Here is a 23,859-nt window from a genome sequence, read left to right as displayed (position 1 = left end):
AAAGTCGTCGCAAATAACATGAAATTATTTGCGACGACTTTGTCGTCGCAAATAAATGGAAAATGTCGTAGCAAATAACCATTTTTCCCGCGATGAGGTTTTTGGTGAAATCTTGAAAAGATTATTTGCGACGACAAAGAGAAAAAGTCGTCGCAAATAACATGAAATTATTTGCGACGACTTTGTCGTCGCAAATAAATGGAAAATGTCGTAGCAAATAACCATTTTTCCCGCGATGAGGTTTTTGGTGAAATCTTGAAAAGATTATTTGCGACGACAAAGAGAAAAAGTCGTCGCAAATAACATGAAATTATTTGCGACGACTTTGTCGTTGCAAATAATTTCATATTATTTGCGACGACTTTTTCTCTTTGTCGTCGCAAATAATCTTTTCAAGATTTCACCAAAAAACTAAACGCGAGAATTAATGATTATTTGCGATGACATTTAAACTTATTTGCGACGACAATGTCGTCGTAAATAAGTCTGATCTAATATACCTTATCTTTTTCCTCTTCATTTTCTCCCGCCGCTTTCTATCTCTCTCTCCTGCTAAGTCTCTCTCTCTCTGCCTCTTCTTCCCCTCGCTGCCGCCGCTGCCCGTCACCACCGGCCCTCTTCTCTCTCTCTTCCCTTCTTCTTCTATCTCTCTCTCTTCCCTTCTTCTTCTATCTCTCTCTCTTCCCTTCTCTCTCTCTCTTCCATTCTCTCTCTTTTCTTCCCCTCTCCGGCCGTCGCCGCCGCTCCCGCCACCCCGCCCCCGCCACTCCTCTCTCTTCTTCTCTCTCTCTCTCTCTCTTCCCTTAGTGAGGTATCTTTCTGGTTCGTTTTTATTCCTATCGATTTTAAATATAATTTCTTTGCTGTTTCTAAAAATTATGGAAAATTTGTGCAGGAGCTGGGGCATCGTAGGGTGGCAATGGTGCGTCCGGCGCGCGCGCGGGGGAGGGGGCACGGGCGCGTGCGCGGCGGGCATTTATTAATTTCGGTTTTTTGTGACGACTTTTTTAGACTTGTCGTCGCTAAAAAATAAGAGTATTTGCGACGGCAATTTGAAATGTCGTCACAAAAAATGATTATATGACGAGAATTTTACAACGACGTATTAGCGACGCCTGTCGTTGCAAATATAGAGTGTCGTCGCAAATTTATTTGCGACGACACTATGTCGTCGCAAAAAATGTTTTTGCGACCAATTTTTTGCGCCGACAAATTTGCGACGACTTGTCGTCGCAAAAAAGTTTATTTGCGATGACATTCAGGTTTTTGCGACGACATTTGTCGTCGCAAAAACCCCTTTTTCCTGTAGTGATAATTAACTGTTCTAAAGAATTATGTGAAGAAGCATAAGAAGATAATTAACATAACGAAAAATATATAGGGCATGTTTAGAATGTATACTCAAATTATAATTCTTGATTCTGATGTTTAAAATTCAAATTTTATATGAGAGGAAAACACTTTAGTCAAATAATAATTTGACTTTGAGTACGTGTGTTCTTAAATCTTAAGTTTAGACCATCTCTTTTCTTTCATAATAATAATAATGATTTAATCACTTCCACCATTGTTTAAAAAATCCAACCCTTGGCGCTATAATGGACGTAAAAATTAGGTTGAGGTGAACCAATTTAGATTATTGTGTCTCTATTTTTTGGTAATTTATTTTACTATTCATACGTTAAAAATCAATGTGGGTAAGTTTGTTTGGCAATTTTACACCATCAACACTTCTGTATTTATAGCATAAAGCATGCATGATCACTCTGTTTTAAGAAATAGTACCAATATTGAGATTAAAAAAAAAAGAAATAGTACAAATATACTAATAGCCCCACATTGTTGTGAGCTTAAGTACTACCTTAAAAAAAATCACCAAACCATCCCGCCGCCCAACCCTGTCATTTTGTGTGCCACGTCATCAAATCACAAACTGTGAGTTCAAATGCCCACCCCCACCATGCATAACGGGCAATCTCCAGTTTGAGTTTTTCCCAAACCATCTTTTTGTAAGTTGCCCCTCCAGCCATGCATTATACTTGTTTTTTATATAGGCAATTGGATTTTCTTAAATATGAATTATGTTTGCTATTTGATAATTTTTTTAGCTTAAAAAGTTTGTAAGTTGAGTCAATTAAACACATTAAAAGAATAGCCACAAAATTACCTTTAAAAATATATGTTTTACTTTTTATATGGTTTCTAAAGTGTTTTTTTTTTAACAAGTCCCAATTTAGCCCAGATCGCACTTAGACTGTCTGCGGTGAATCCTAATATGTTATTGAAATTTAGGTATTTTTGTGCATTTGTCCCTTGAACTTGTAGAGTTTTGATAACTTGCATCGTAAACTTTCAACTTTGATAATTTATTCTCCAACTTATAAAATTATTACAATGTGATAATTTTAATAATAATTGTGTTAAATTAGTGACAGAAAAGCAAGATCAACATAATAATAATAATAATACAAATATTTCAATTTTCTAACTCACAATCCGTCAAATTCACACACACACACAAAAAGAGAGGCATCAAAATTAGCAACATAAAAGACATTGCAGGCCTGTTTGACAGAGCTTTTACTTTTATTTTTTGTCAATAGAAAAATAGAAGTAAAAGTTGAGTGTTTGGAATAAAATAAATTAATGAATTGAAATAAATTTTAAAATTTCTAAGCAATAAAAGTGTTAAAATAAAGTTTATAATGTCTTAATGAAACTTTAGTACAAGTTTTAAAAATTTAAAATCTATTTATAAGTACTTTTTTTAGAAGTTACATTGTTTTGCTTTGACTGCAAACTCTTATGAAAAGCATAAGCGTTTTTGACAAATTATCCAACCATTTCTAAAAACAGCTTTTGAAGCAAGGAAACCAAAACAGTTTTAAGAAACTCTTCCAAACAGGCCCTGCAATAATTTTACAAATCGCATAACATATTGCCAAAAATAGAGGTTTAAAGGCCAATTTGCCAAAACCCGACAAGATTAGGAAGGCCAATGTGCAAAATACACTTAGGGTCCGTTTAGTTCGCTGATTCAAATTTTTAATTTGAGTTAAGATATGACTTTATGTGAGCTTTTTACTGTAATAAAAAAGTTAAATGTGACTATTTCTGAGAGCTTTTTACTGTATCAAAACTCAAATTCTAAACTCGAATCGGTAAAATGAACGGACCTTTAAACTCAAACGCAGCAACCATCTCCCACTAGAAAAGTCGCCGCCTGACCTTCACTATTGAAGCATCTGATCATAGTGCTGATGTGGCAGAGATTAGTTAGATCATGATTTTTATGTAATAAGATCATTTTTAATATAAATATTAATGTTAATTGTATATTTAGTATATAAAAATTTGATATGAAAGAGTGCTTTTTACATTTAAATATTAAATTTATAATTGACACATTATTTATAACATTGCATTAGAGATATTCTAAGTCTGTTAGCCAGTTTGTTATAGTCTGTCTGTTATAGGCTGTAACTAACTGCTCACGTTTGTCACGTGTGATTATGAAATACAAATATAACTCCTGCAAAGCTACATAGAAAATAGAACTGTGTTTAGTTATAGATCAAACCGTTAATTTTTGAAAAGTTAATTACGATTAAGCAGTAGATTCCTACCGTGAAACTTCCTCCTTACAAAATGGGTTATAAACCAAACAATACTTTTCTATATTATTATTATTATTATTTTAAAAAAGAGATAACAAAGAACGAGAAGATTTACGCTGTATTTAAATTATTTAGATTAATGATTCGTGTCATGATTTAAATTATAATTTATAATTTTTTATAATATTTTTTTTTCATAAAAAATAATTCATAATTCTAATTCTTATAAAAATCTATAAACTAACCGTGCAAAGGAATATTGGACTGTGTGTTCTTGAGTGGCATGGACACCCACCACCACCGATGACAAGAATATAATATACAACCACAAGTCGCAACAAAACAATCCTCTCTATCAAAACAACGCAACGCCAATGTCTATTACTACTCAAAAGTCAAACCCAAATTCCAAATGGGTTTCCAACAATTCCAAGTCGGAGACAAACCCCTCACCGTCTTCGATCTCGACGACCTTTGCGACTCCGCCACCGGACGCGCCCTCACCGGCGCGTGGGTCTGGCACTCCGCCCTCGTCCTCGCCGAGACCATGACGTCACACTTCCGCCTCGGCCAGGACCAATTCCCCATATTCTTCGGCAAGTCCGTCATCGAGCTCGGCGCCGGCGCCGGCCTCCCGGGGCTGACGGCGGCTCTGCTCGGAGCGAGCCGCGTGGTGCTGACAGACGTCGTCGCGCTGCTCCCGGGGCTGAGGAAGAACGTTGAGGCGAACGGGCTCGGGGACCGAGTCGAGGTGAGGGAACTCGTGTGGGGATCGGAGGAGTCGCTGAGTAGAATCGGCGAGTTCGATGTGGTTCTGATGTCGGACGTGTTTTTCGACGCGGAGGAAATGGCGGCGCTGGGGAGGACTCTGAGGACGGTGTGCCGGCGGAGAGGGACGATGATTTGGGCGGCGACGGAAGTGAGGCCGTGGACGGCTGAGTGTCTGAGCGAGTTGGAGAAGGAGGGGTTTGGAATCGTTGAGTTGGCGAGTGGACTCCGGAGCTCGGCGGAGGGAAACGAGGGGATGGAGTTGGGGTCGTTTGCGGTTTACAGTTTGGCATTGCCGGATGAGGAAGATGGCCACGTGGCGGACCTTGGAGCTTTGAGTTGAAAGGATTTTGGAGGCAAAGATTTTAACGGTTTTTTCTTTTTCTTTTTCTTTTTTTTTTTTTTCACTTGAAAGAAAACCGAGAGCCAAAGGCCTAGTTGGAATCTCGGGGGGTTTTGAAATTTTGTACCGTTTTCATTTTTTAGGAACCTTATCCGGCACGTAAATATATCAGTAAGTTAAGTTTTTTATCTGTTAAATCTTCATAAAATTATGTAAAAATTAAAAAATTTATAAATTTAACGGTTAAAAAAACTTAACATACCGTTACGTCAGACATATCATAAAATATCTCTTTTTTTTAATCTTTGAAGTTTTAAATTGGTAAAATGACCTGAACACCCGATAAATCAATACTTTCATACAGGATAATTAACTTTTCTCATTTGCAAGCCACCAACAACACCCAAAGAAGAAAAAGAGTGCCTTCTAATTCCTCATAGAGAAATACATATTTAGGAACATCAATTTTAATTCTAATTTTAGTTCAACTTGTCATTTTTTCATTAAATGCTATTTTTTGTGACGTTTAATTGCAAGAGTTCTATGAACTAACATCTACTTACCTAAACCATAGAGTATCAAAATATTAAGATTACTTGCTTATAAGTTGTCCCGTTTTAGTTTTAGGTAGTGTATTATAAATTGAATTTAAGTACATTTTTCTTGTCAAGTTTTTAGCCATAGAATGCACCCATTTCTAGGCTAATTTAGTGTCTTGTGGATGCTATCTATGAGGTAGTTAGACACGCCCCTTGGGGGATCCGTTGGGTCTTTTAAAAGAACTCAATCAAAGGGCACAAACAAATGAAGGGAAAGCTTGATGTTTTTCTGAGGTTGGTGAACTACGCCCCCTTCCGAGAACAGATGAATGCTACTGACTTTGGTTCTTTCACCGAGCAGTGAATTCCACCACTAGAGGTTCCAGCGAACTACAACTTCCGATGGTGACTTTCTTGATCCTTCTTCAAGCTACAGGCTGATAAGTAGCCACGCAAGTAGCAGGAGATGGCTCAGCTCTGCATTCGTAGGCACCCTACACTACTGCCCACCAGAAAGAATGTAGTTGCTGACACTGAAGTTCAGAGCTATACCACACAAAAAGAAGCATGTTCTGGGCCCCGATGTTGCTTTTGCTCTTTCTTACAGCAACTATACATGTTATTAGATTTTTATATTGATCTTAATTGGATTGGGGGATAGAGTTTGCAAGGCTCATGGCAGGTTCGATCCCTGTCTATCCCACTGACATTTTTCTTGTCAAGTTTTTAGCCATAAACCTTATCAACATATTTACTTTCTTTTTCAGTGAAAAATATCGACTTCCCCCTCTAATTGACCCACCTTGGTCGATCCTTTGACAAAAACAACTTCAACTTGGTTGGAAACGGAAACCAAAACATCAAAGTCAAAAATATTTTAAAATAAAAAATAAAATTGAAAAAGGGGTATAAAAACTCGAGATAGAAAAGATTTCAAATTAAAGATCTGCAACCCGCTTTCGCCAATGAATAAGGGAATTCAAACTACACCGAGTTAGCATTCTAAACGAACAACAAAAAGCAGAAAGCAATATGAAGTGAGGAACTCGTCAGGGACATCAACATTTAAGCAAAACTAACTAGACATAAAAACCAATGTCACACTTTCATATACCACCAAGGGTTCTGTTTCTACCAAATAACCACTCTGTTAAGGTATATTAACGCTCTATTTAATCACGACGTTAAGAGTATAATTACATGTTAGGAAGAGCTAAAAGGGTTATAGGCGACCTTTTCCGGCATGCTGTACAAAAATTTTCCTTTTTCTGTAAACTCCTTTATCTGTATGAAGAATTGGGTCTTTCCCTGCGAGTCACAATTTAAATAGCCCCCCGCCTATTCCAGTGTCCGAAACCCTTTCGCCAAAACCATGCCATGTAATGCTCTCATCCTCTAAGAAGTTCTCAAGTCTTTTCCTCAACACAAAACATCCAAGCACGTAATCAGGGTTATCATTTTCTTTCTCAGCCCCAGATGTGCCGCTTGTGCTTCACTCAAAAATACCCTTGGTCATTTTTGCCCCAGTCGTGCAAATCTTATTCCAACACCCAAAAAGTATGTCACCTATATGGGTAACGGAGATAGATAACTAAACTGACCTCAAAACAGCAATCCTTTCCGCACTTCAGGGCACGTAATTCAGGCACACAAGAAAGCACAACTGGAGTTGCTGAATGCAAAGACTATAACCCATCACATCAATTATTCCCTATGGTCACTTCAACCATTGTAGTGGATTTTCTGATTTTGAGAGCTCTGGCTCTGCTGAGGCTGCTGCTGTGGGGCCTGCAAGTTCATTGGCTGTGTGTTGTAATGGGTGAAGGGCTGAGAATATAGAGAATTCATAAAGCCCTGCAAATACAATACAATTAGGACATTGTCAAACACTTTGCGGGGTGGCGGCATGTTCTGCAGGAAACAGTATTAAACTCCATATAAACCAGGCATTGGCGGAAGCAAAAACCTGAGACTGAAGTTGATTGGCATTGGCCACACCATAGTGGCTCTGTGATGCATCATCTTGAGATGGATCATTCATGCAAACTTGAGTAAACAAACCTTGTGATCCATGAGCCATATAGTCCTGAAACAAAGAAATTTATGGGAACGTGAAGAGGAAAAAAAAAAAAAAAAAAAAAAAAAAAAAGAATGCCAGAAAGACGTCCAAAAAAACAATCAAAAAAAAAAAAGAGGAATTTGAGGGACCTGAGACATGAAGTCATTCCCACTACCAAAGCGAGAATAGCCAGCCTGAGAGCTCTGGTTCAGAAAGTTTCCTGGAAAGGCACCTTGTGCTCCTTGTGTGACATAATCAACACCATATCCACTTTGAGAAGCCTGCAGAGCACCAATGTTAATAAATCAAGAAAAATAAGGCTTCGTTCATTTTGCTCATTCGAGTTAAGAATTTGAGTGAAAAGGTAAATTCATGTAAGAGAAAATATTGTAGCAGAAAAAGTTGAATTTGAATATTTGTGAGAAAACATGGTAGCAAAAACTTCAGTTGTGATTTGAATGGTGGGAAGTGTTAACATCATCTTACAAAACCTTCTAACAGCCATATCAAATATATTAAACTCCCCAACTACTTATCATATGAACCTGAAACGATATCTAAACTAGGCCTGAAAGATGATAGCAGACAAGTAATTGATCCCTATTTTCAATGATTAACAAATAATTGTATGCATGAAACTTTAGTAAAAGGTTTGCAAATTCATACCTGAGTATTGAAGTCAGCAACATTATAAGGAACATGTGATCCCTGACTCTTAAAGTCATCACCCAAGAAGTCCTGAACACAGTTTTCGAAAGACATTCAGAAATGAAAACCAGTAGCATAAATAAATTAATAAAAAGGCAAATATCGGATATTTATTGAAAAAACAATATACCTGAGACATGCCAGCCATGGAAAATCCATCCCTAAAATTTTGGGTTGCCGCTTGAACTGGCATCTGTCACATAAAACCAACATACTCTAAGACAAAACAACAAAAGGTAAAGAAATACGATCAGGAACAAAAAGGAAAAAAGCAAAGCAGTAATACTGACATTATTAACAAATCCAGGTTGAGATAATGGACCACCCACGGATGGCTGACTATTTGGATTTTCCAAAGAGGGGAAATTAAAGGTGGATCCAATATTTCCAATAGGTTGCTGAGTCCCTTGCTGGTGGGGAAGATGACTGCCAATAGGAGCACCAGCATTGCCACGTCCAGCACCGAAACCTCGGGTCCCAGGCTGGGGAACATGAGGCACTGCTCCAACTGGTCCATGTACAGCTCCACGAGTTGGAATAGCATATGGTTGAGAAGCAGGGCCACCAGGAAATGGTGGAAGGGGTACTCGAGGCATTGGATACCCAGCAGGATGCAAGCCAGGCTTATGGGTTCCATTGGGTGGTGCAGGAGGTATGTAAGAACCTACATTTAGCATAAAGTTATTTTTATCTTAAATCAAATTTGAATACAAAATCAACATTAAACGAGCATTTTGGGTTTTATGGTTAAATTCCCAGCCTATAACTCAACACTCACAAGATCCTAAGAGCATGTTGAAAAACTATTGTAACAAAAAGGTCAAAGATATGCAAGCATCAACATACCCCTACCACGACTGCTTCTTCTTTCAGTATTTTGGTTAGAAGGGGAAACAGATGCATAATTATCACTAGGCACAACTCCAGGACCACCACCAAAGAAAAGACGACGATCATTATATATCTGCATAAACACAGAAACAACAATGATACAAATCCACATTCATAGTCTAGAAATGCTTTCAACAGAAGAAATAGAACATCAAAATCCCCCCTTTCCTCAGAAACAAAATTCAAGACTCAAAGTACAAATGAAAACAATTTATTTCCTGTTGTGACTGAATACCGTACCTTTTTAGGCTTTTGAAATTGGACCATACTCTGCTTCAGGTTATTTAGAGGCCCTTCAACCAAGCACTCATGTTCCTGACGTAATAATAGGAACAAACTTGTTAATAATGAGCCAGTTCACTTCTCCTCCAGCACACCTTTCTCTAGAGCACTAAACTAATGGTACTTTGACCTCAAAAGTAAAATTTGGTAGAAGAGATATTAGTATTACCTTGTAGTGAGTCAGTAAGCTATTCCACAACGGCTGTTTACTTAAAACTTTTGGGTTTCCAAGAATCACAATCCCATATCGAGCACGTGTTAAAGCAACATTGAGCCTACGCGGATCATTAAGGAATCCAATGCCCTAATGAGAAGTGTTCCGGCAGTCAGCCAATATGAAATAATCATGTATCTTTAACGTCAAAATCCTAAAATAGACTGAGTAGTTTATAACATAAAGACAGACATCATCACATATGGACTTCTCAGGCATTTTACTTAAATAGGACATGCAATCACATATAACAAAGTAAAACAAGACAAATATACGAGGAAAATCAAATACGCATCTTTCCTCTCTATTTTAGCCAAGTAAACTTTTATCTTTGGGACACTACTTGTGCAAGGAAAACTTAAAAAAAAAAGGATACAAAATTTACGAACATGTTTATTTACAGGGAAAAGCGAGCATAGCACAAAGTTAAGAGCAGACAATGAACATAAACTTCCAGAACGCAGACAGGGGACGAAAAACTGTATTAGTTTCTACATGTGAAGCTTACCAAGAAAATTGAGTAAAAACTTGGAATTAAAAAAAGAACGTAAATTAACCAACCTGATGTTCATTACTCCGAACACATGACAGGATTATGTAATCTTTTTCCCTTCCCTGAAATGAATCAACACTTGCAACCTGTACCAAGAATAAATGAGGTAGCAGAGATAAAGAAAAAAATCAAATGCAGTAAGCAAACGTTAACTAGCAATAATATAATATGATTTAGAACTTTTAAGGCAGAAAACACATAGCAAAATGAATAAATGACCCAAAAGGCGATTACCAACACATCAAATGAGATCTACATCGTTTAGTAAGGCATTTTACCTCGATTTCCTTGTAAAGCTGCTGCCTCAGAGCACCATTTCTTGACATATAGTTTACAATATAAGCTCTTTGTCCCTCGTATGGAGTGATGACCCCAATCTGCGAGATATTGACAATATCATAGTACCGAGAAGGCAAAAAAAACAAAAACAAAAACAAAAAAAGGAATATGGTTATACTGTCTCTATTCAAAAGGAAGATCGTAGATTTACCTGACTAGGAACTACGCCACTCCTTAAGAATGTGGTTACAATCTTTTCAACATTAGCCGCCTCGGTCCTATTCAGATAAGATGTTCCGCTAGCACTTATCTCCTCTTGTCCCATCTGAAATACAGCTAAGTCAATCCAAAGGTACCTCAAAGAGAGGAAAAAATAATGAAAGGAGAGCGTGAGAGATAAAATTCTTTTTACAATGAGACAACCAGTTTAAATAGTTTCATTCAATCTGATGACACTCGTATACCTGCACGTAAAAGAACATAGGGCGGTTGGGAACTGGCCAAGGAAAATCAATGCCAGATGACTGCCTTTCATTGATAGTTACTCCGTTTTGCAATGTCCCTTCATAGAAGCTGTTAGAAGGAAATTCTGACAGAGATGGATGCATACGGTATTGAACCTGATACATACAAGCACAGAATCACGTATAAGTTTGAGAACTTATTTAACAAGCAATAATGAAAAACTTGGCAGACAAAATTTAAGAGAAATTGATCTCCAGTATTTTCTGTCCTTGTTCAAAAGACGGACATTGGGCAAGCATAACCTTAGAGAATGGCCCATGTTCAAAGTCCAATTTTTTTTTCCCCTTCTCAAACACAAACATCACTCACAGGAAACAATTTTCCAAGGAATTGAAAAAAAAATGATTTTTTTTCTTTGAGGAATAAAAAAAAGGATTTTAAATCATTTAGATTTTAAATCACTTAAAACTTAAAGTAGATTACTTTTAGCCTATCAGAGAAAGAAAACGAGTACAAGTAGCAAAACAAGAAAAATTCAAATCAAAGTAGTTCGAATTTCTAAACAACAAGATGTATGATGAGTACACAGAAGGGAAAATGTTATGTTTGGATGACAAAAAAACTTTGCCGCAAGATTTTCAACCGAAATGAAGAAAATGAGGTAAGGTGAAGGCTTAAGACTTGTAACAGCCTTGAGAACCATCAACCTTTAAAGACACAAAACTGTCATTCTGAAGCTCCGTCAAATTAGAAACAGAAAGTGATTACAAAGCAAATGCTATGCAGAAAGAAAATAAGGCTAATATTTTCTCCATTCGACTATAAATCAGAAAAGAAAAGTATAATGAACCCTCAAATCTATAGCATCATCAAGCTGCTATACAAGACCATACCAAAAGCAAGTATAGATATGCGGCACATGCTTGTGCATGGACAAAGGGGAAAACAAATGGACCATTTACCTGCAACCTAATTGGTTTCACACCAAGTAGAACTAAGCGTTCAAAGAGAGATTGTGCTAGCCCAGCACGAGCTGCTTTTTTGCACATAATCACTGGACCAAGCTGGCAATGATCACCGACAAGAACGACCTAAAATTGCAAACATTGTGGTTCAAAACCTGAATCAATAGAATGTAAGGGATATTGGAAATGGTCTCAAATAATTGATTACCTGCTTTACACCAAGAACCAGAGGAATAAGGCATTCAGGTTCTGTTGCCTGAGTAGATTCATCAATAAGCACCTGAAAACAAAGATGCGTGAGTTAAAAGCCTCTTTAAGCTGAATGATGCTTGTCAAATATTCATGAAGGATGCTATTCAACCTGGCGGAACCTAAAATTTGCCAATCGAGGGTCTCCAGCTCCAACACACGTGCAACATATGACATCAGCACTCTGAGAAATCTCCCTTTCCGTAGCCCGCTTCAGTGCTTTATATTTTTTCTCATCACTGCTGGACAACTCTCCTGCAACCATATTGCAAACAAACAGCTTCATGTTAAACCCAAAGTCCGCACCAAATAAAAAAGAAGAAAGTTTATGAACATCAGAAAACAACATGCAAGAATATTTAAGACGGTGGAGGACCACAACACCACAGGTCCCCTTGAAATTACAATGGGTTGATCCAATCACAGAGGTCAGAGAGGGAGAAACCTTGTTCATCTTTCAATTGTTGTAATTTGTGTAGTTCACTCTTTTCGGACGTGTCCAGATGACGAACCTGAAATTATTATCATTGTCATGCATCACACTAGAAGCAGGGGAAATCCATTAGGTAAGACATAACAAAGATATTCAAAGAAGTCGGTCAAACCTGGTAGTGAAGGGTTAAATGCTCAACAGGAGAACTTACAGCTTCTCTTGACTTTGCACAAAGCCTAACAACCTAGAATAAAACAAAAAAAAAAAAAAAAAAAGCAGTTTGAAAAGCAGACAAGTGAAGACCAAATAAACAGTAAGTAAAGTGGCAACCAATTGGAATGATATTAAAATGGAAAATTGTGGTAAATAGCAGAATTTTGAAACTAAATTAAGTAAATAGCATATTTTAAAACTATTTGAAATAAATAGCAATTTACGTGGTAAATGAATCATTTACTAAGTACATAATTCTAAGCAACTTAAACAAAGCATGACCATCTAATAATATACTCCGACTAAAAAAATAGAAAACATGGTTTGATCCTCAAAGTCATATTTGAATTTGGCGGCCATTTTTAGTTTAGCCTCAAAAAGAAGTTAACTTTACCAAAACAGTCTAGTTTATATGCATTAAAGTGCGTCAATAAGGAAGTACAATCTGTATTTGAAAGCACTATGTTTCTATGCACATGGTCAAAACAGGAGATGACCAGTAGATCACAGCAGGAAAAAAGAAAAACAAAAAAACAAAAAAGGAGCTTTGTAGTTGGTATGACTGTAAGAGAAGTTTGCCTGCATACCTTTAATCCTGTAGCACTTATCTTTTCAGCTAGTTGGTCTACAGCCACGTTACTAGGGGCACAAACCAAAACCTGATAAAAATAAACGCAAGTGATGATATCAATGGCTTTCAATAAAACACAAAGCACTGGGAAAAAAAAAGTTGGAGCATTTTAGTGAGTTACCTGTCCCTGGCCTTGTTTGGCCATGTGATACACAATCGCTGCTGAAGTAACGGTTTTTCCCGTACCAGGAGGGCCCTGAATGAGACTTATAGGCTTCTGCAGAACACTCTTTACAGCAAAAACCTGCCAATGAAGGAACATTAAACCATTGTACTCTAAGAAAAGTGCAAATTCAGAAAACAATTTTGAAAGAGGGCAGTAAAACACAATACCAGGCAGAAATTTATATTTCAATGTCATGCAAGGATAAGTAAAGAACCAATAAAATCCCAAACTAAAACTGACAAAGGCTTTAACAAGTCTAACAAGGCCTCAATCTTCAAAGATCATTATTGCCAACAAAAAGAAATAGGAACAACCAACAATGCATATAGCCAGACATCAGGAAACATGGTAAGAGCACCACATCTAGTCTGGCCCCCGTCTCTGAGTATTGTGCTAATTTGTAATTTCCTATTTTAATATCGAAGGACAACAATAGCACACATGGGCATCATATAAGTCTAGACATACACAGATTTAAGAAATCTTACAGCATAAGCCTTTCCCTTTCTATACATTACATCTTTGCCATAACCAAACTTGTCCAGGGATCTAAACAATATTCAGCATCTCGAAGTATTATGATTGCGCATACTACATTCAAATTTGGGCAAAATATAACTGAATAAAGAGGTAGCATACTTGAGATGCATTTAGCTCTGGAAGACCAGGTGCACCGAAACGACGAGGTAGTGTGTTACGAACCATCTGAACCTCAACTTCATGGCCTAACAAGTGATGGTATATATACCTGCCCAGAAGGTAGGGTTTATAACATTTGTACACATCTGTATCAGTCAATAAGACAGCAAGCATTTTAAACAGAGAAATTAACACCAAGCTAGGACGCATATAAACATCACTTTACCTTAGACGGTAATATAACCATGAATCTCATTAATGTTAATTATAACCAACAAATGCAATCACCATATCCAGACCAGAGCGCTCAAATAAGACTTGGGCCATTTTCTCACAACTTTTGTTTTTAATAGAAGAAATAAAATATAACAGAGCAAGAATGTCAGCTTTCCACCAACAACCACCAAAAACAACAGCTAACTTACCCACTAACACTGGTCTCATCCACTGCAAAGGTTTTCATTGCTCCCTGCATCCGATCAAAGCTTGTACTTTTCCAAACAAAGTCAACACTAAAACCATGGTTCACGTCAACTGGCACTCCCTGCATATAGAATTCACAACAAGTATTACTAAACACTGAATTCAAGTCAGCAAAAACAACTTTACAAAAGAGCCAGACTAAGTAATGACTACCTGACTGGCACGAAGTTCAAGAGCAACTTCCTCCTGTGCAGTTAACTTGATCTGTATAGAAAACAATATGTTATGTGCGGAACAAAATCCATTACAGTATACGGAGTACATACACATATCTACAAGTCTATAAATGTTAGTATCTCAAGAGAAAAGCCATACCACATGCCCAACTGATTGCCATGCTGGATGAGCGGCATCCCCAGAATAACGTAATCGCAACTCATCTCCAGGTACAAGCCGCAACTCATTGTCCTCCTACAACAACAAAATGATGAACTAATTCATGTGAAAGTCATAAAAATAATAAAAGAGCTACTCATCAAGAATTAAAAACACGAGTGAGAGCATAAATGCCATTGCAAAAGTAAGAATAAATCCCTCATAAAAAGACAACGATAGTAAAGCACCTTTGGGAAAACAAAATAAGCTACGCGCTTTTTGTTAAGACCAATATCCCAACGAATCATGACATTATCCTTGCTTTGAGATTCTTTCATCATCTGCCACAAGATTAAGAACATCAGATGCCACGTGTAAGACCAGAATAAACACAACTATAGAACCACACACAAGAAAAGGCGGTCCTCTATACATACTTTATCATAGTCAGCTTCAAGCTTAATAAGTGGTGCAAATACATTTTGATACTGCAAAACAGAAGAAAAAACCGTCAGCCTATATTGCCCATCAGTAAACAACCAAAAGGACACAGAAGATAGAAAGAAGCCTCTTTGAAAGGGACACATATAAGCACGGTACGAAAGTACATAAACAAGTTTACCTGGTATGCATCTTCGTATTTCAAGACTACAGGCTGAGGTTCATCATCCACACCAGGCTTCTCAAGATCTTCAAGTGAGGCATCAGGATTTGTTTTCCAAAGTTCTTCTACCTTATTTATTTGCTGAGCACTAATTTGGCGAGCTCTCAACTGCTCCTGTTCAGATGGCACCTACAAAGTACAATATCTTGGAAGGTAAGAAATTAACAAACATTATAAAAAGCATAACAGCTCAGAAGCTGAAGGCAATAAGTACTAACCTTAACAAGCCACTGCAAGAAACACCTATCATCGATCAAGGGACACCACTGGCTCAGGTCCCAATTCATATCCTTCAATGCATTGACGCTTAAGCAAGGTTCCCTACAAAGAAGCACAACCACACTCTCTGTCTTGGCTGATATAAACCCAAGAAGGAACACATTGCGACATCCACAGTTATAGCACTCAAGGATTGTTTCTCCTAAAGGACTGTCTTTATGAAGGCAAACTTCTTTGTGCTTTGCTCGAACCTACATGAGGAACCAATATACTAACTATTTTAGAGAGTATCATCTTTCCCATATGAAAATCGTACATAGTCCATATGTGACAAATGAACTTAGGAATTTTTGCAACAGAAATCATTAGGTGATTTAAGTTCATGATAGGCTCGTAGCAATATAATACAAGAATTAATTAAATACTGTACTTGATGACAGTGGCATAAATTGAAAGTGAAGCCTGTAGGCTGTGATGCAAATTCTTTTTTTTTTTTCTTGAAAAAAATAAGTAAATAAAACTTAACACAATTGAATCTGCAAGTTAAGTAGACGATGCTCAAAATTTACAAATTTATTAGAATTTTCTCCTACAATTGTTTTTCAGCCCCCGCACATAAGTGGTCATCAAATAGAAGTTATAATATAATAACAAGCAAAATAACTACAGGTTTAGGTCAACAAACTTCCCAGAAAAAAAAAATTCTGAAACAAACCATAGGTCAACACTATCCTGTTTGATTACTATAACTTCTTTCTCTATAAGTTGTGACTCCAGTGGAATGTTCTTAATTTTTGGCATCTAGAAGCAATTTGTCCTGATGTTATCCAATTTCAACTACCAAAAAGCATTTTTCCGAAACCAGTGTATAAGTAAGGCTCTTACTTTACATAACAATTATTATGTCATAACCCAAACTCCAACCAAAATACTCTAACTATAAGTGCAACAGTACTAGAGAAAATGGAAACATAAAGAAACATAGACGCCCAGATGGTTACGTCCACAGCTAAAAATCATTCTCTTTTTTTTTTTTTTTTTTTTGTTTACCACCTTCAAACCAGCCCCCAATTCTAGTTTCCCACTCTAAAATACAACCACAACGAAATTCAAGTTCGAAATGGCTCGAGTCCTGATATCACTCCTCAAGCTTCCCAACCCTAAAATCTGTACTGATCTGAATTTTCAGTTCTCAAACATCAAAATAAATGCCTACGCATCACGCAACCAATGGCGCTAACTTCAAGTATAACAAAGTATTTTTCCGAAACCAGTGTATACGTAAAGCTCCTTCCTTAAATAAATGATTTTTCAGTTTATCATATCTACCATTCTTTCTAGTTTTTAAGTTGTCCAACTGAAGAAGGTGCACCTCAAAGGAAACTAAAAGCAGCAATAACGAGTACACAGTTAAATCCTTGGCTACAAAATTCCTAAATTTGTTTTCGACCAGCTTCAAAACGAGCCTCAAGTCCTAATTTCCCACAAGAAAATATTAAAACGAACTAACGAAGGAAATCACGTTCGCAGTGACCTATAATCACTCGCTCAAACTTCCCAATCCTCAAATCCAAATTTCAATTCTCGTAACGGCCTATGATCACTCACCCAGACTTCCCAATCCTAAAATCCTAATTAATCTCCAAATTTCAGTTCTCAAACATCAAAATAAACGCCACATTCAACAAAATTACACTCACCAGGTGGTTCACAATGTGCGAACCGGACGTGTTTCCCCTCGAATTACAGAACCACTTCCGACACGACGGCACATTGCACCTCACGACGCAGGCCGGGTTCGAGACGCCGCAATAGCGGCACGCGTGCACGGTGAAATCCCCCTTTCCGTAATCGTAACTGTCGTCGTCTCCGGTGTCCTCGAAGTTGAGACCGCTCATCCCCGCCGCTAGGGAGTCGACCACCTGATTGCTCGCGCTGCTGCCGGGCCGGCCCTTGGAGGCGATCCCGGGCCCGGAGGTGGATACCGGCGAGGCGTCGGACTGGTGATCAGTCCCTCCGGGCCCACCGCCGCGGTCGGCGGGGTCCGAGAGGGAATCGGAGGGCGTGGGCCAGGAAACGGAGGAGCGAATCGGGTCGCGAAACTCCGGGTAATCGAAGTCCTCACCTTGCGTGTTAAATTCGAGGAATGTGTAGGCGTCGTTGGCGGTGTCAGGCTGAGACGCCGCGTCGAAGAGATTGCTTTGCTGAGAATCCATCGGAAATTGGAAAAACAAAAATTGAGAATCTCTGCCAATTCAGAAGCTGATGGCTAGGGTTTCAGGACGGAGAGTTCGGGAATGAGAGGAAATTGAAGGAGAAATTGAGAAAAGGGGGGTTAGGGTTAGGGTTTGCTGAAGAAGAATGAATGAGAGAAGGAAGAGGAAGAGAGGTTTGGAGGGGAGAGATGAGAGAGAGAGTGATTTTTTTGTTTGTTTTGGGGGCAAAAACGTCATCACGAAGTAAAGAGACGATGACGTACCGGTATGTACCCGACGAAAAGCAACAGAAAATATTGGCGAAATTAATTCACGCGCTTCCTTGACTGGGCTGCTGTAAGAAAGAACCGCCTGTGGAGTGTTATGGTGGGTCCCACTGGCACGTGAGAAGGTAGTTTGGACTCGCAGCTTCATATTGGGCGTGCGGCTCGTGCAATGTCTTATGGGACACGGCAGCACGGCCCAGCTTGAAGGCGAGGACAAAATGACGTCGTTCAGCCTGGTTAGAACTACACGTCGTAGGGGAGAATTAGGAGATGGAATTAGTCGTACTGAAGTGATATATCTATATAATATTCTAACTAATACCTTATCTATTTTACCGATTTTAAATTTTTACAATAAAAAATTATCAAAAAATATCACATTTAATTTTTTTTACTACAGTAAAAAGTTCTCAAAAAATGTGATATCTCAAATCGAATGCACAAAGTGAACGAGGCCTAAAAGTTTCTTATAATGTATTATAATTTTTTTTTTGTTTTTTTTTGTTTTTCTTAACTGTAAAATATAAATTTAAAAATAATAATAATAATTAAGGAAATTGAAAATTTATATTGGTATTGTTGATGCTAGTAAGAACTCAATTTTTTATTTTTGTGAGAAAATCCTTATATGTAAAAGTAAAAATAATTACATAAAAAGGTAATAAAAATTTTTAAATATGAAGTAGACCGTGCCTTTATGCGCATGACTCATATAAAATAATGGTTACACGAATCATCATGAATTAAAAAAGACGAAGAAAAAAGAAAAAATAGAAGAATAGTAATAATTAATATATTATCATTAGTGATATGAGCAAACTATTAGCTCCACAAGCTCTTCATGCGCCTATGCGGCTGTTAATAATTTCGATGCGACCACCGAAGTAATTCCTAGTTTAATTTATTTAAGAAGATGCAACTTTATTTTATTTTAGTGTATTTTTATTTAATTTTATTTTTCATTCAAATTATTTATACTATTTTCATTTGCGAGGCTTTGAAAATCTTGCGTAAAATAATATTAAATGGATAAAATCAGACTATAAATCAACACCTTTCTTTTCTAATTTCTTTTCTTTTTTATTCTTTATTTAGTTTTAGTATTAAACGTGCGCACATGATTAATTTAAAATAATGGTTAACACAAATTGTAAAAAAAAAAAAAGAAGTAAAAAAGGTGACATAAAATAAATGAAAATAATAACGGGGGAAAATCTCAGGCAAAGATAGGGAGAAAATAATTTAAAGTATTTTATTGTGTTTTAAATTAATTTTATTTTGTTTTGATTAATTTTTTATTTAATCTGGTGTGATTTTATTTTACTTTAGCGTAATTTTATTATATTATTTATGGTATTTCTATATGAGTAATATTAAAAATTTGGCACAAAACGGTGGTGAAACGAATAAAATTGGACTCTAAATCAATTCAAAATAGTAAATAAATATAATAAACAATACAAATAAAAAAAATAAACCGTAAATACTTTAAAGCCGTCTAATCAAAAAGTTTGACGGCTCAAATTCGCGCATGAGAAGCACGCGCAAGTGAGGAACATTCAACAAGAGTGACAGTTGTGCAATGGTGGGCCCGCCACTTCTCCTTCAATCTACCGAGAGTCGACATGTGGCGACGCCACGCGAAAGACCCAAAAGCCCCTACCCAAGAAAGAGAAAAGAGAGGGAGAAAGGGCAAACTTGGCAATTCAGCTGCCGTGGCCCCTCCCCTTTCTCCTTCAGCCAACCGATAGTCGACACATGGCGACATCCATGCGAAAGACCTAAAAACCCCTGCCCAAGAAAGAGAAAAGAAGGGCAAATTTGGCCATTCAAAATGAAGGAACAAAACCGAAATTTGTGAAATTTCACTGTACAATGTACAGTGAAATCTAAGTGTGTTAATAGTGTTCCATGCCTTCCTTTTAGTATATTTATAATATTTATAATATGTATATACCTTGTGGAGTATGAATATACTTCATCGTTTCAATTAAAAAATGTAGGGATAAAATCATTTTAGCACCCTGCGTTATGACAAAACATGTTTTTAGTACCCTGTATTTTTTATAATATCAAAACTATACCTCGACGCTTTTAACAAATCTTCTTGGTACCCTGAAGCTGATTTTTTTAGATATAAAATTACCTTAATACCCTTCTATTTAATTAACTAAAAACTAATAAATCTAGAGAAAAATATGAAACTTTTTTACTTTCTCATTTCTTTTAAATATTTTAATGTTTAAAATATATTCTCAGATTTAAAAAAAAAAATATATATATATATATATATTGATTTCTATTTAATTAATAAGAATGGTAATTTAGACATTACATATCTAAAAATTAGCTTCAGGGTATTAAGAAAATATTTTTAAAAATGTTAAGGTGTCGTTTTAATTTTATCAAAAATACAGAGTACCAAGAACATGTTTTATTATAATACAATGTACTAAAATGATTTTATTCAAAAAGAAATGTATTAACATGAATCGTGATGAGGAATGATCTTTGGAAAAAGAAAAAAAACAAAAACAAAAACAAAAATTGATAACGACAATTTTAGATTTAACTATATAACTTCCTTTTTTATTTTTTAGGGCAAGAATAAGGTAGAAACTTTTTTCAAAGAGTAAAGATCCTTTGCCCTCTTGTGGCATCATCGAGTACCACCACCTGCATCTCCATCAACATGCCTCAAGCAACCGTACTTCCAACAAGATAGTGGCAATGAATTGGGGCCCTTTTAGTATACAGTTAAGATATTGATTATAACTTTTAAAATTTAAATTTTTTTATGTGAAAAATATTGTAACAAAATTAAAATTATGAATTTATAATGTAGCAGAATTTATATACTAAACATCTATGAAATTTTGTGGCATGATGTTGTTACTATTCATTTTTAAAACAAAGTTGTGATGTTTAGACAATATAATTTTTATGGATTTCACATTTCCACCGATGCAAACACACCTTTTTTTAGGTTTCAGAGGGACATGGACTCTTGATTTTAGAAAAATTCCAATAGTTGTATCAAACGTGACAGAGTGAAAGATTCCTATTTTCATATTGCTTCCTTTTTTTTTTGCGCACAAGATATGGTGCCTATCCTTTAAATTTTTGGAATTCATGCTCAATAGACTATAACTTATTCTACAAATTATTCGAAGATTTTAACCAACAAGCAAAACTCCTCTTATCAACAAGTTGATGTTTCATCCTTTTTAATCCTCTTTTGTTAGAGAGAAGTGGTAAACAACAACTAAATTGTGATGCAAGAAGGAATTTTTTTTTATGAAAATAATCTTATGATGTTGCATGTTGCCGAAGGTAGATATGAATTTAGACGACATGAAAAATTCTCGGCCCGCTGTGGCAATACAAACCACAAAGTAACCCATGATAGCGTAGGTAGGTTTAGGTTTAGGTTTAGAGGTTGTTTGGTTGGGGGATTCGTCTCCTGATTCGAATCATGGTTCGTGGTTCGCTACAGTATTTTCTCTTACAAAAAATACACATAAATCAAAAATAATTTTAATCACATGATTCTAATTCATGAACCAAACATCTTAGTAACCCATGATATGGTAATGATCCTATATCTGTGTTTTGGTTGATCAATCAATTTTCTAAATTACTCACTCCCTTACTTGCGAAAAGACTATAGATTTAGTAACCGAGGTTATAATTATACTTGCTTTCTTAGTCACTCTAATTTGGATGAGTCTTTGGAAAGATTATAAACACTCGATTGGGTTTTAGTTCCTCGTATGGTTAAAGAGAAGTAGTTAAACGGGCTCTTGTGGAGTTATTAGGAATCCTCGTAGGGGATAATAATATCTTGTTGGATACCAAGTTTTGTCTCATCTGTCTCGTTAGTTGTCTCTCAAATTAAATTTTGACACTTTGTGAATAGCTCAAGTATATATTATTTTAGTATCTAATTCATATTCATGTGATGAGATTTATAAATTTAGATAACATATTAAATAAGTAGTGGAATGATAGTTAAAAAAATAATAAATCGAGATAGCAGATATGGACTCAGTTTGAACAAGCCAAATTCACCCACAATATTCGGATTCGGAGGATGAGATTTTAGTATGTTCTATTTCTCGTTGCCCACTTGATTAATATTATCACTTCCCAACAAGATTCGCGTTTCATGAGCCAAAACCAAAAATTTTGTGATCGATTTTGTTAAAATTTTGTGACTTATAATAAGTAATAGAACTAATTATATTCTTGGGAAATCCGAAGGGATGTATATAAACTAGTAGTTAAATATGCATCGACAAATCACAAGCTACGCACAAGAAAAAGTCAATATTTTGTTATATATCAAAAGTTTTTGGGACCGAAAATTTATTATTGCACATGAGAGGTTTATCTTTGCTGAAAAAAGGCAGGCAATGCATTTTATTTTTACCTCATGGTAGCAACGAAAGTTCCACGTATATGGGTTTCCTTTAAGTTGTTTTGGCAAAATAATTAATTTTTTGTTGTCTTTTGGACGGTTTAACGTAACCAATCTAGCGATAAAGGAAACTCTTCTTCAAAAAACCAGTTATAAAATTTGACCTCAAAAAGTGTCTTCTGAGAACTTAATTAGGCTCGCATGCATGTTTCAAACGGTTGCGTGATAAAATATACATCCAATGTAGAAAAATAAATTAACTAAAATCATAAATATCAAAATGCAAAATCAGCGTCTAAAGGCTATAAGATATTGCACCAAGAATAATTTTGCTAATGAAATTGCATTATAAAGACCCAAAAATTTCACAAATCCCAAAGTCTTCGAAAAAAAAAAGAGAAATAATGAGATTTCCATTTTTTTCTATTTACATTTTCATCTTTATTTTCCTATTACTTCAACATTGCTCTCTGGGTTCTCATGACCTCATCCACCGGTCATGCAAGAAAGCTGCAAAATCCGATCCAAATTTGAGCTATACTTTTTGTGTCACAAGCCTAGAGGCCAATCTCAAGAACAAGAAGAATGTAACAGACCTTGAAGAACTAGCTTTCGCCTCTCTTGACCTAACCACATACAATGCTACAAAGATTGCTTCCAAAATTTCCATGCTTCTGAGGCAAAAAATAAAAGTAATTGATCACCCCTATGCCAAGAACTGCTTAAAAGATTGCCAACAACTATACTCCGACGCTGTTTCTTCCCTGCGCGACGCGAAACGCGACTTCAAATGGAGGAATTTCGATAGAGTTAATGTGGAAATAAGCTCTGCAATGGATGCATCTTCCACTTGCCAAGACGGGTTTGGTGAAAAGAAAGGTGAAGTTTCTCCTTTGACTCAGGAGAATAATGTCTTCTTTCAATGGACCGTGATTTCCCTTGTTTTTATCAATATGTTTGCTCATCAATAAGCTGTTTTAAGTTTTCCACACAAAAAAAAAAGTTTTAATAAGTTCATTGTGATTACAAGGGGAAAAAAAAGAGAGTTTATTGACCTTGGATGTATGTTTTTAAGTTAAATTTATGGAAATGACGTGAAGGATATATAATATATCATGTGATTAAAACCTAGCTCGCATCGAACTTCTTCTTTCTTCTTTTTTTTTTTTTTCTCTTTTGGTATTTAATTTCCAATATACCAGTGATGACAGTTTCTATAAAATTTGCATTAAAAAAAAAAAGATCTGTCCTATTTGTCACGA

At 36.3% G+C, this 23,859-nt stretch overlaps 3 protein-coding genes across 4 annotated transcripts; 2 read left to right on the top strand and 1 right to left on the bottom strand.

The window, feature by feature from the left end:
- Window positions 1–4,029: 4,029 nt before the first annotated feature.
- LOC21406116 (protein N-lysine methyltransferase METTL21A) lies at window positions 4,030–4,728 on the top strand. The gene has a single exon (XM_010112215.1). The coding sequence runs from the start codon at window positions 4,030–4,032 to the stop codon at window positions 4,726–4,728; it is 699 nt and encodes a 232-aa protein (XP_010110517.1).
- Window positions 4,729–6,353: 1,625 nt separating this feature from the next.
- Window positions 6,354–18,076, bottom strand: LOC21406115 (regulator of nonsense transcripts 1 homolog). 2 transcript variants are annotated; one of them, XM_010112214.2, is made up of 29 exons: window positions 17,396–18,076; window positions 15,695–15,946; window positions 15,435–15,605; window positions 15,250–15,300; window positions 15,061–15,153; window positions 14,813–14,908; window positions 14,651–14,701; window positions 14,440–14,558; window positions 14,015–14,123; window positions 13,331–13,453; window positions 13,166–13,237; window positions 12,538–12,609; window positions 12,378–12,444; window positions 12,045–12,187; window positions 11,892–11,963; window positions 11,681–11,809; window positions 10,718–10,873; window positions 10,465–10,578; window positions 10,253–10,351; window positions 9,983–10,060; window positions 9,377–9,511; window positions 9,166–9,240; window positions 8,881–8,998; window positions 8,325–8,698; window positions 8,165–8,227; window positions 7,993–8,064; window positions 7,476–7,607; window positions 7,234–7,353; window positions 6,354–7,121 (listed from the first exon to the last, which is right to left on the bottom strand). In XM_010112214.2, exons 1-29 carry the CDS (start codon window positions 17,909–17,911, stop codon window positions 6,990–6,992), a joined length of 3,804 nt encoding a protein of 1,267 aa, XP_010110516.1. In that variant the 5' UTR covers window positions 17,912–18,076; the 3' UTR covers window positions 6,354–6,989. The 2 variants fall into 2 exon arrangements, with proteins under 2 accessions (XP_010110516.1, XP_024030681.1); XM_024174913.1 differs by having other exon boundaries at window positions 8,887–8,998.
- Window positions 18,077–22,942: 4,866 nt separating this feature from the next.
- On the top strand, window positions 22,943–23,647 carry LOC21406114 (putative invertase inhibitor). The gene has a single exon (XM_010112213.2). It carries the CDS (start codon window positions 23,002–23,004, stop codon window positions 23,566–23,568), a length of 567 nt encoding a protein of 188 aa, XP_010110515.1. The 5' UTR covers window positions 22,943–23,001; the 3' UTR covers window positions 23,569–23,647.
- Window positions 23,648–23,859: the final 212 nt, after the last annotated feature.

Source organism: Morus notabilis, unplaced genomic scaffold, assembly GCF_000414095.1.
Source record: "Morus notabilis unplaced genomic scaffold, ASM41409v2 Scaffold135, whole genome shotgun sequence".
Taxonomy (NCBI): Eukaryota; Viridiplantae; Streptophyta; class Magnoliopsida; order Rosales; family Moraceae; genus Morus; species Morus notabilis.
Note: the sequence above shows the minus strand (reverse complement) of the source record. Positions and strands in the feature narration are given on the sequence as shown.

Coding starts and splice junctions, on each gene's coding strand:
- LOC21406116 (XM_010112215.1), top strand. CDS start 4,030: ATGGGTTTCCAACAATTCCAAGTCGGAGACAAACCCCTCACCGTCTTC.
- LOC21406115 (XM_010112214.2), bottom strand. CDS start 17,911: ATGGATTCTCAGCAAAGCAATCTCTTCGACGCGGCGTCTCAGCCTGAC. Junction 13,238..13,330: donor CCAAACAAGGCCAGGGACAG/GTAACTCACTAA, acceptor TATTTTTATCAG/GTTTTGGTTTGTGCCCCTAG. Junction 12,188..12,377: donor ACAATTGAAAGATGAACAAG/GTTTCTCCCTCT, acceptor ATATGGTTGCAG/GAGAGTTGTCCAGCAGTGAT.
- LOC21406114 (XM_010112213.2), top strand. CDS start 23,002: ATGAGATTTCCATTTTTTTCTATTTACATTTTCATCTTTATTTTCCTA.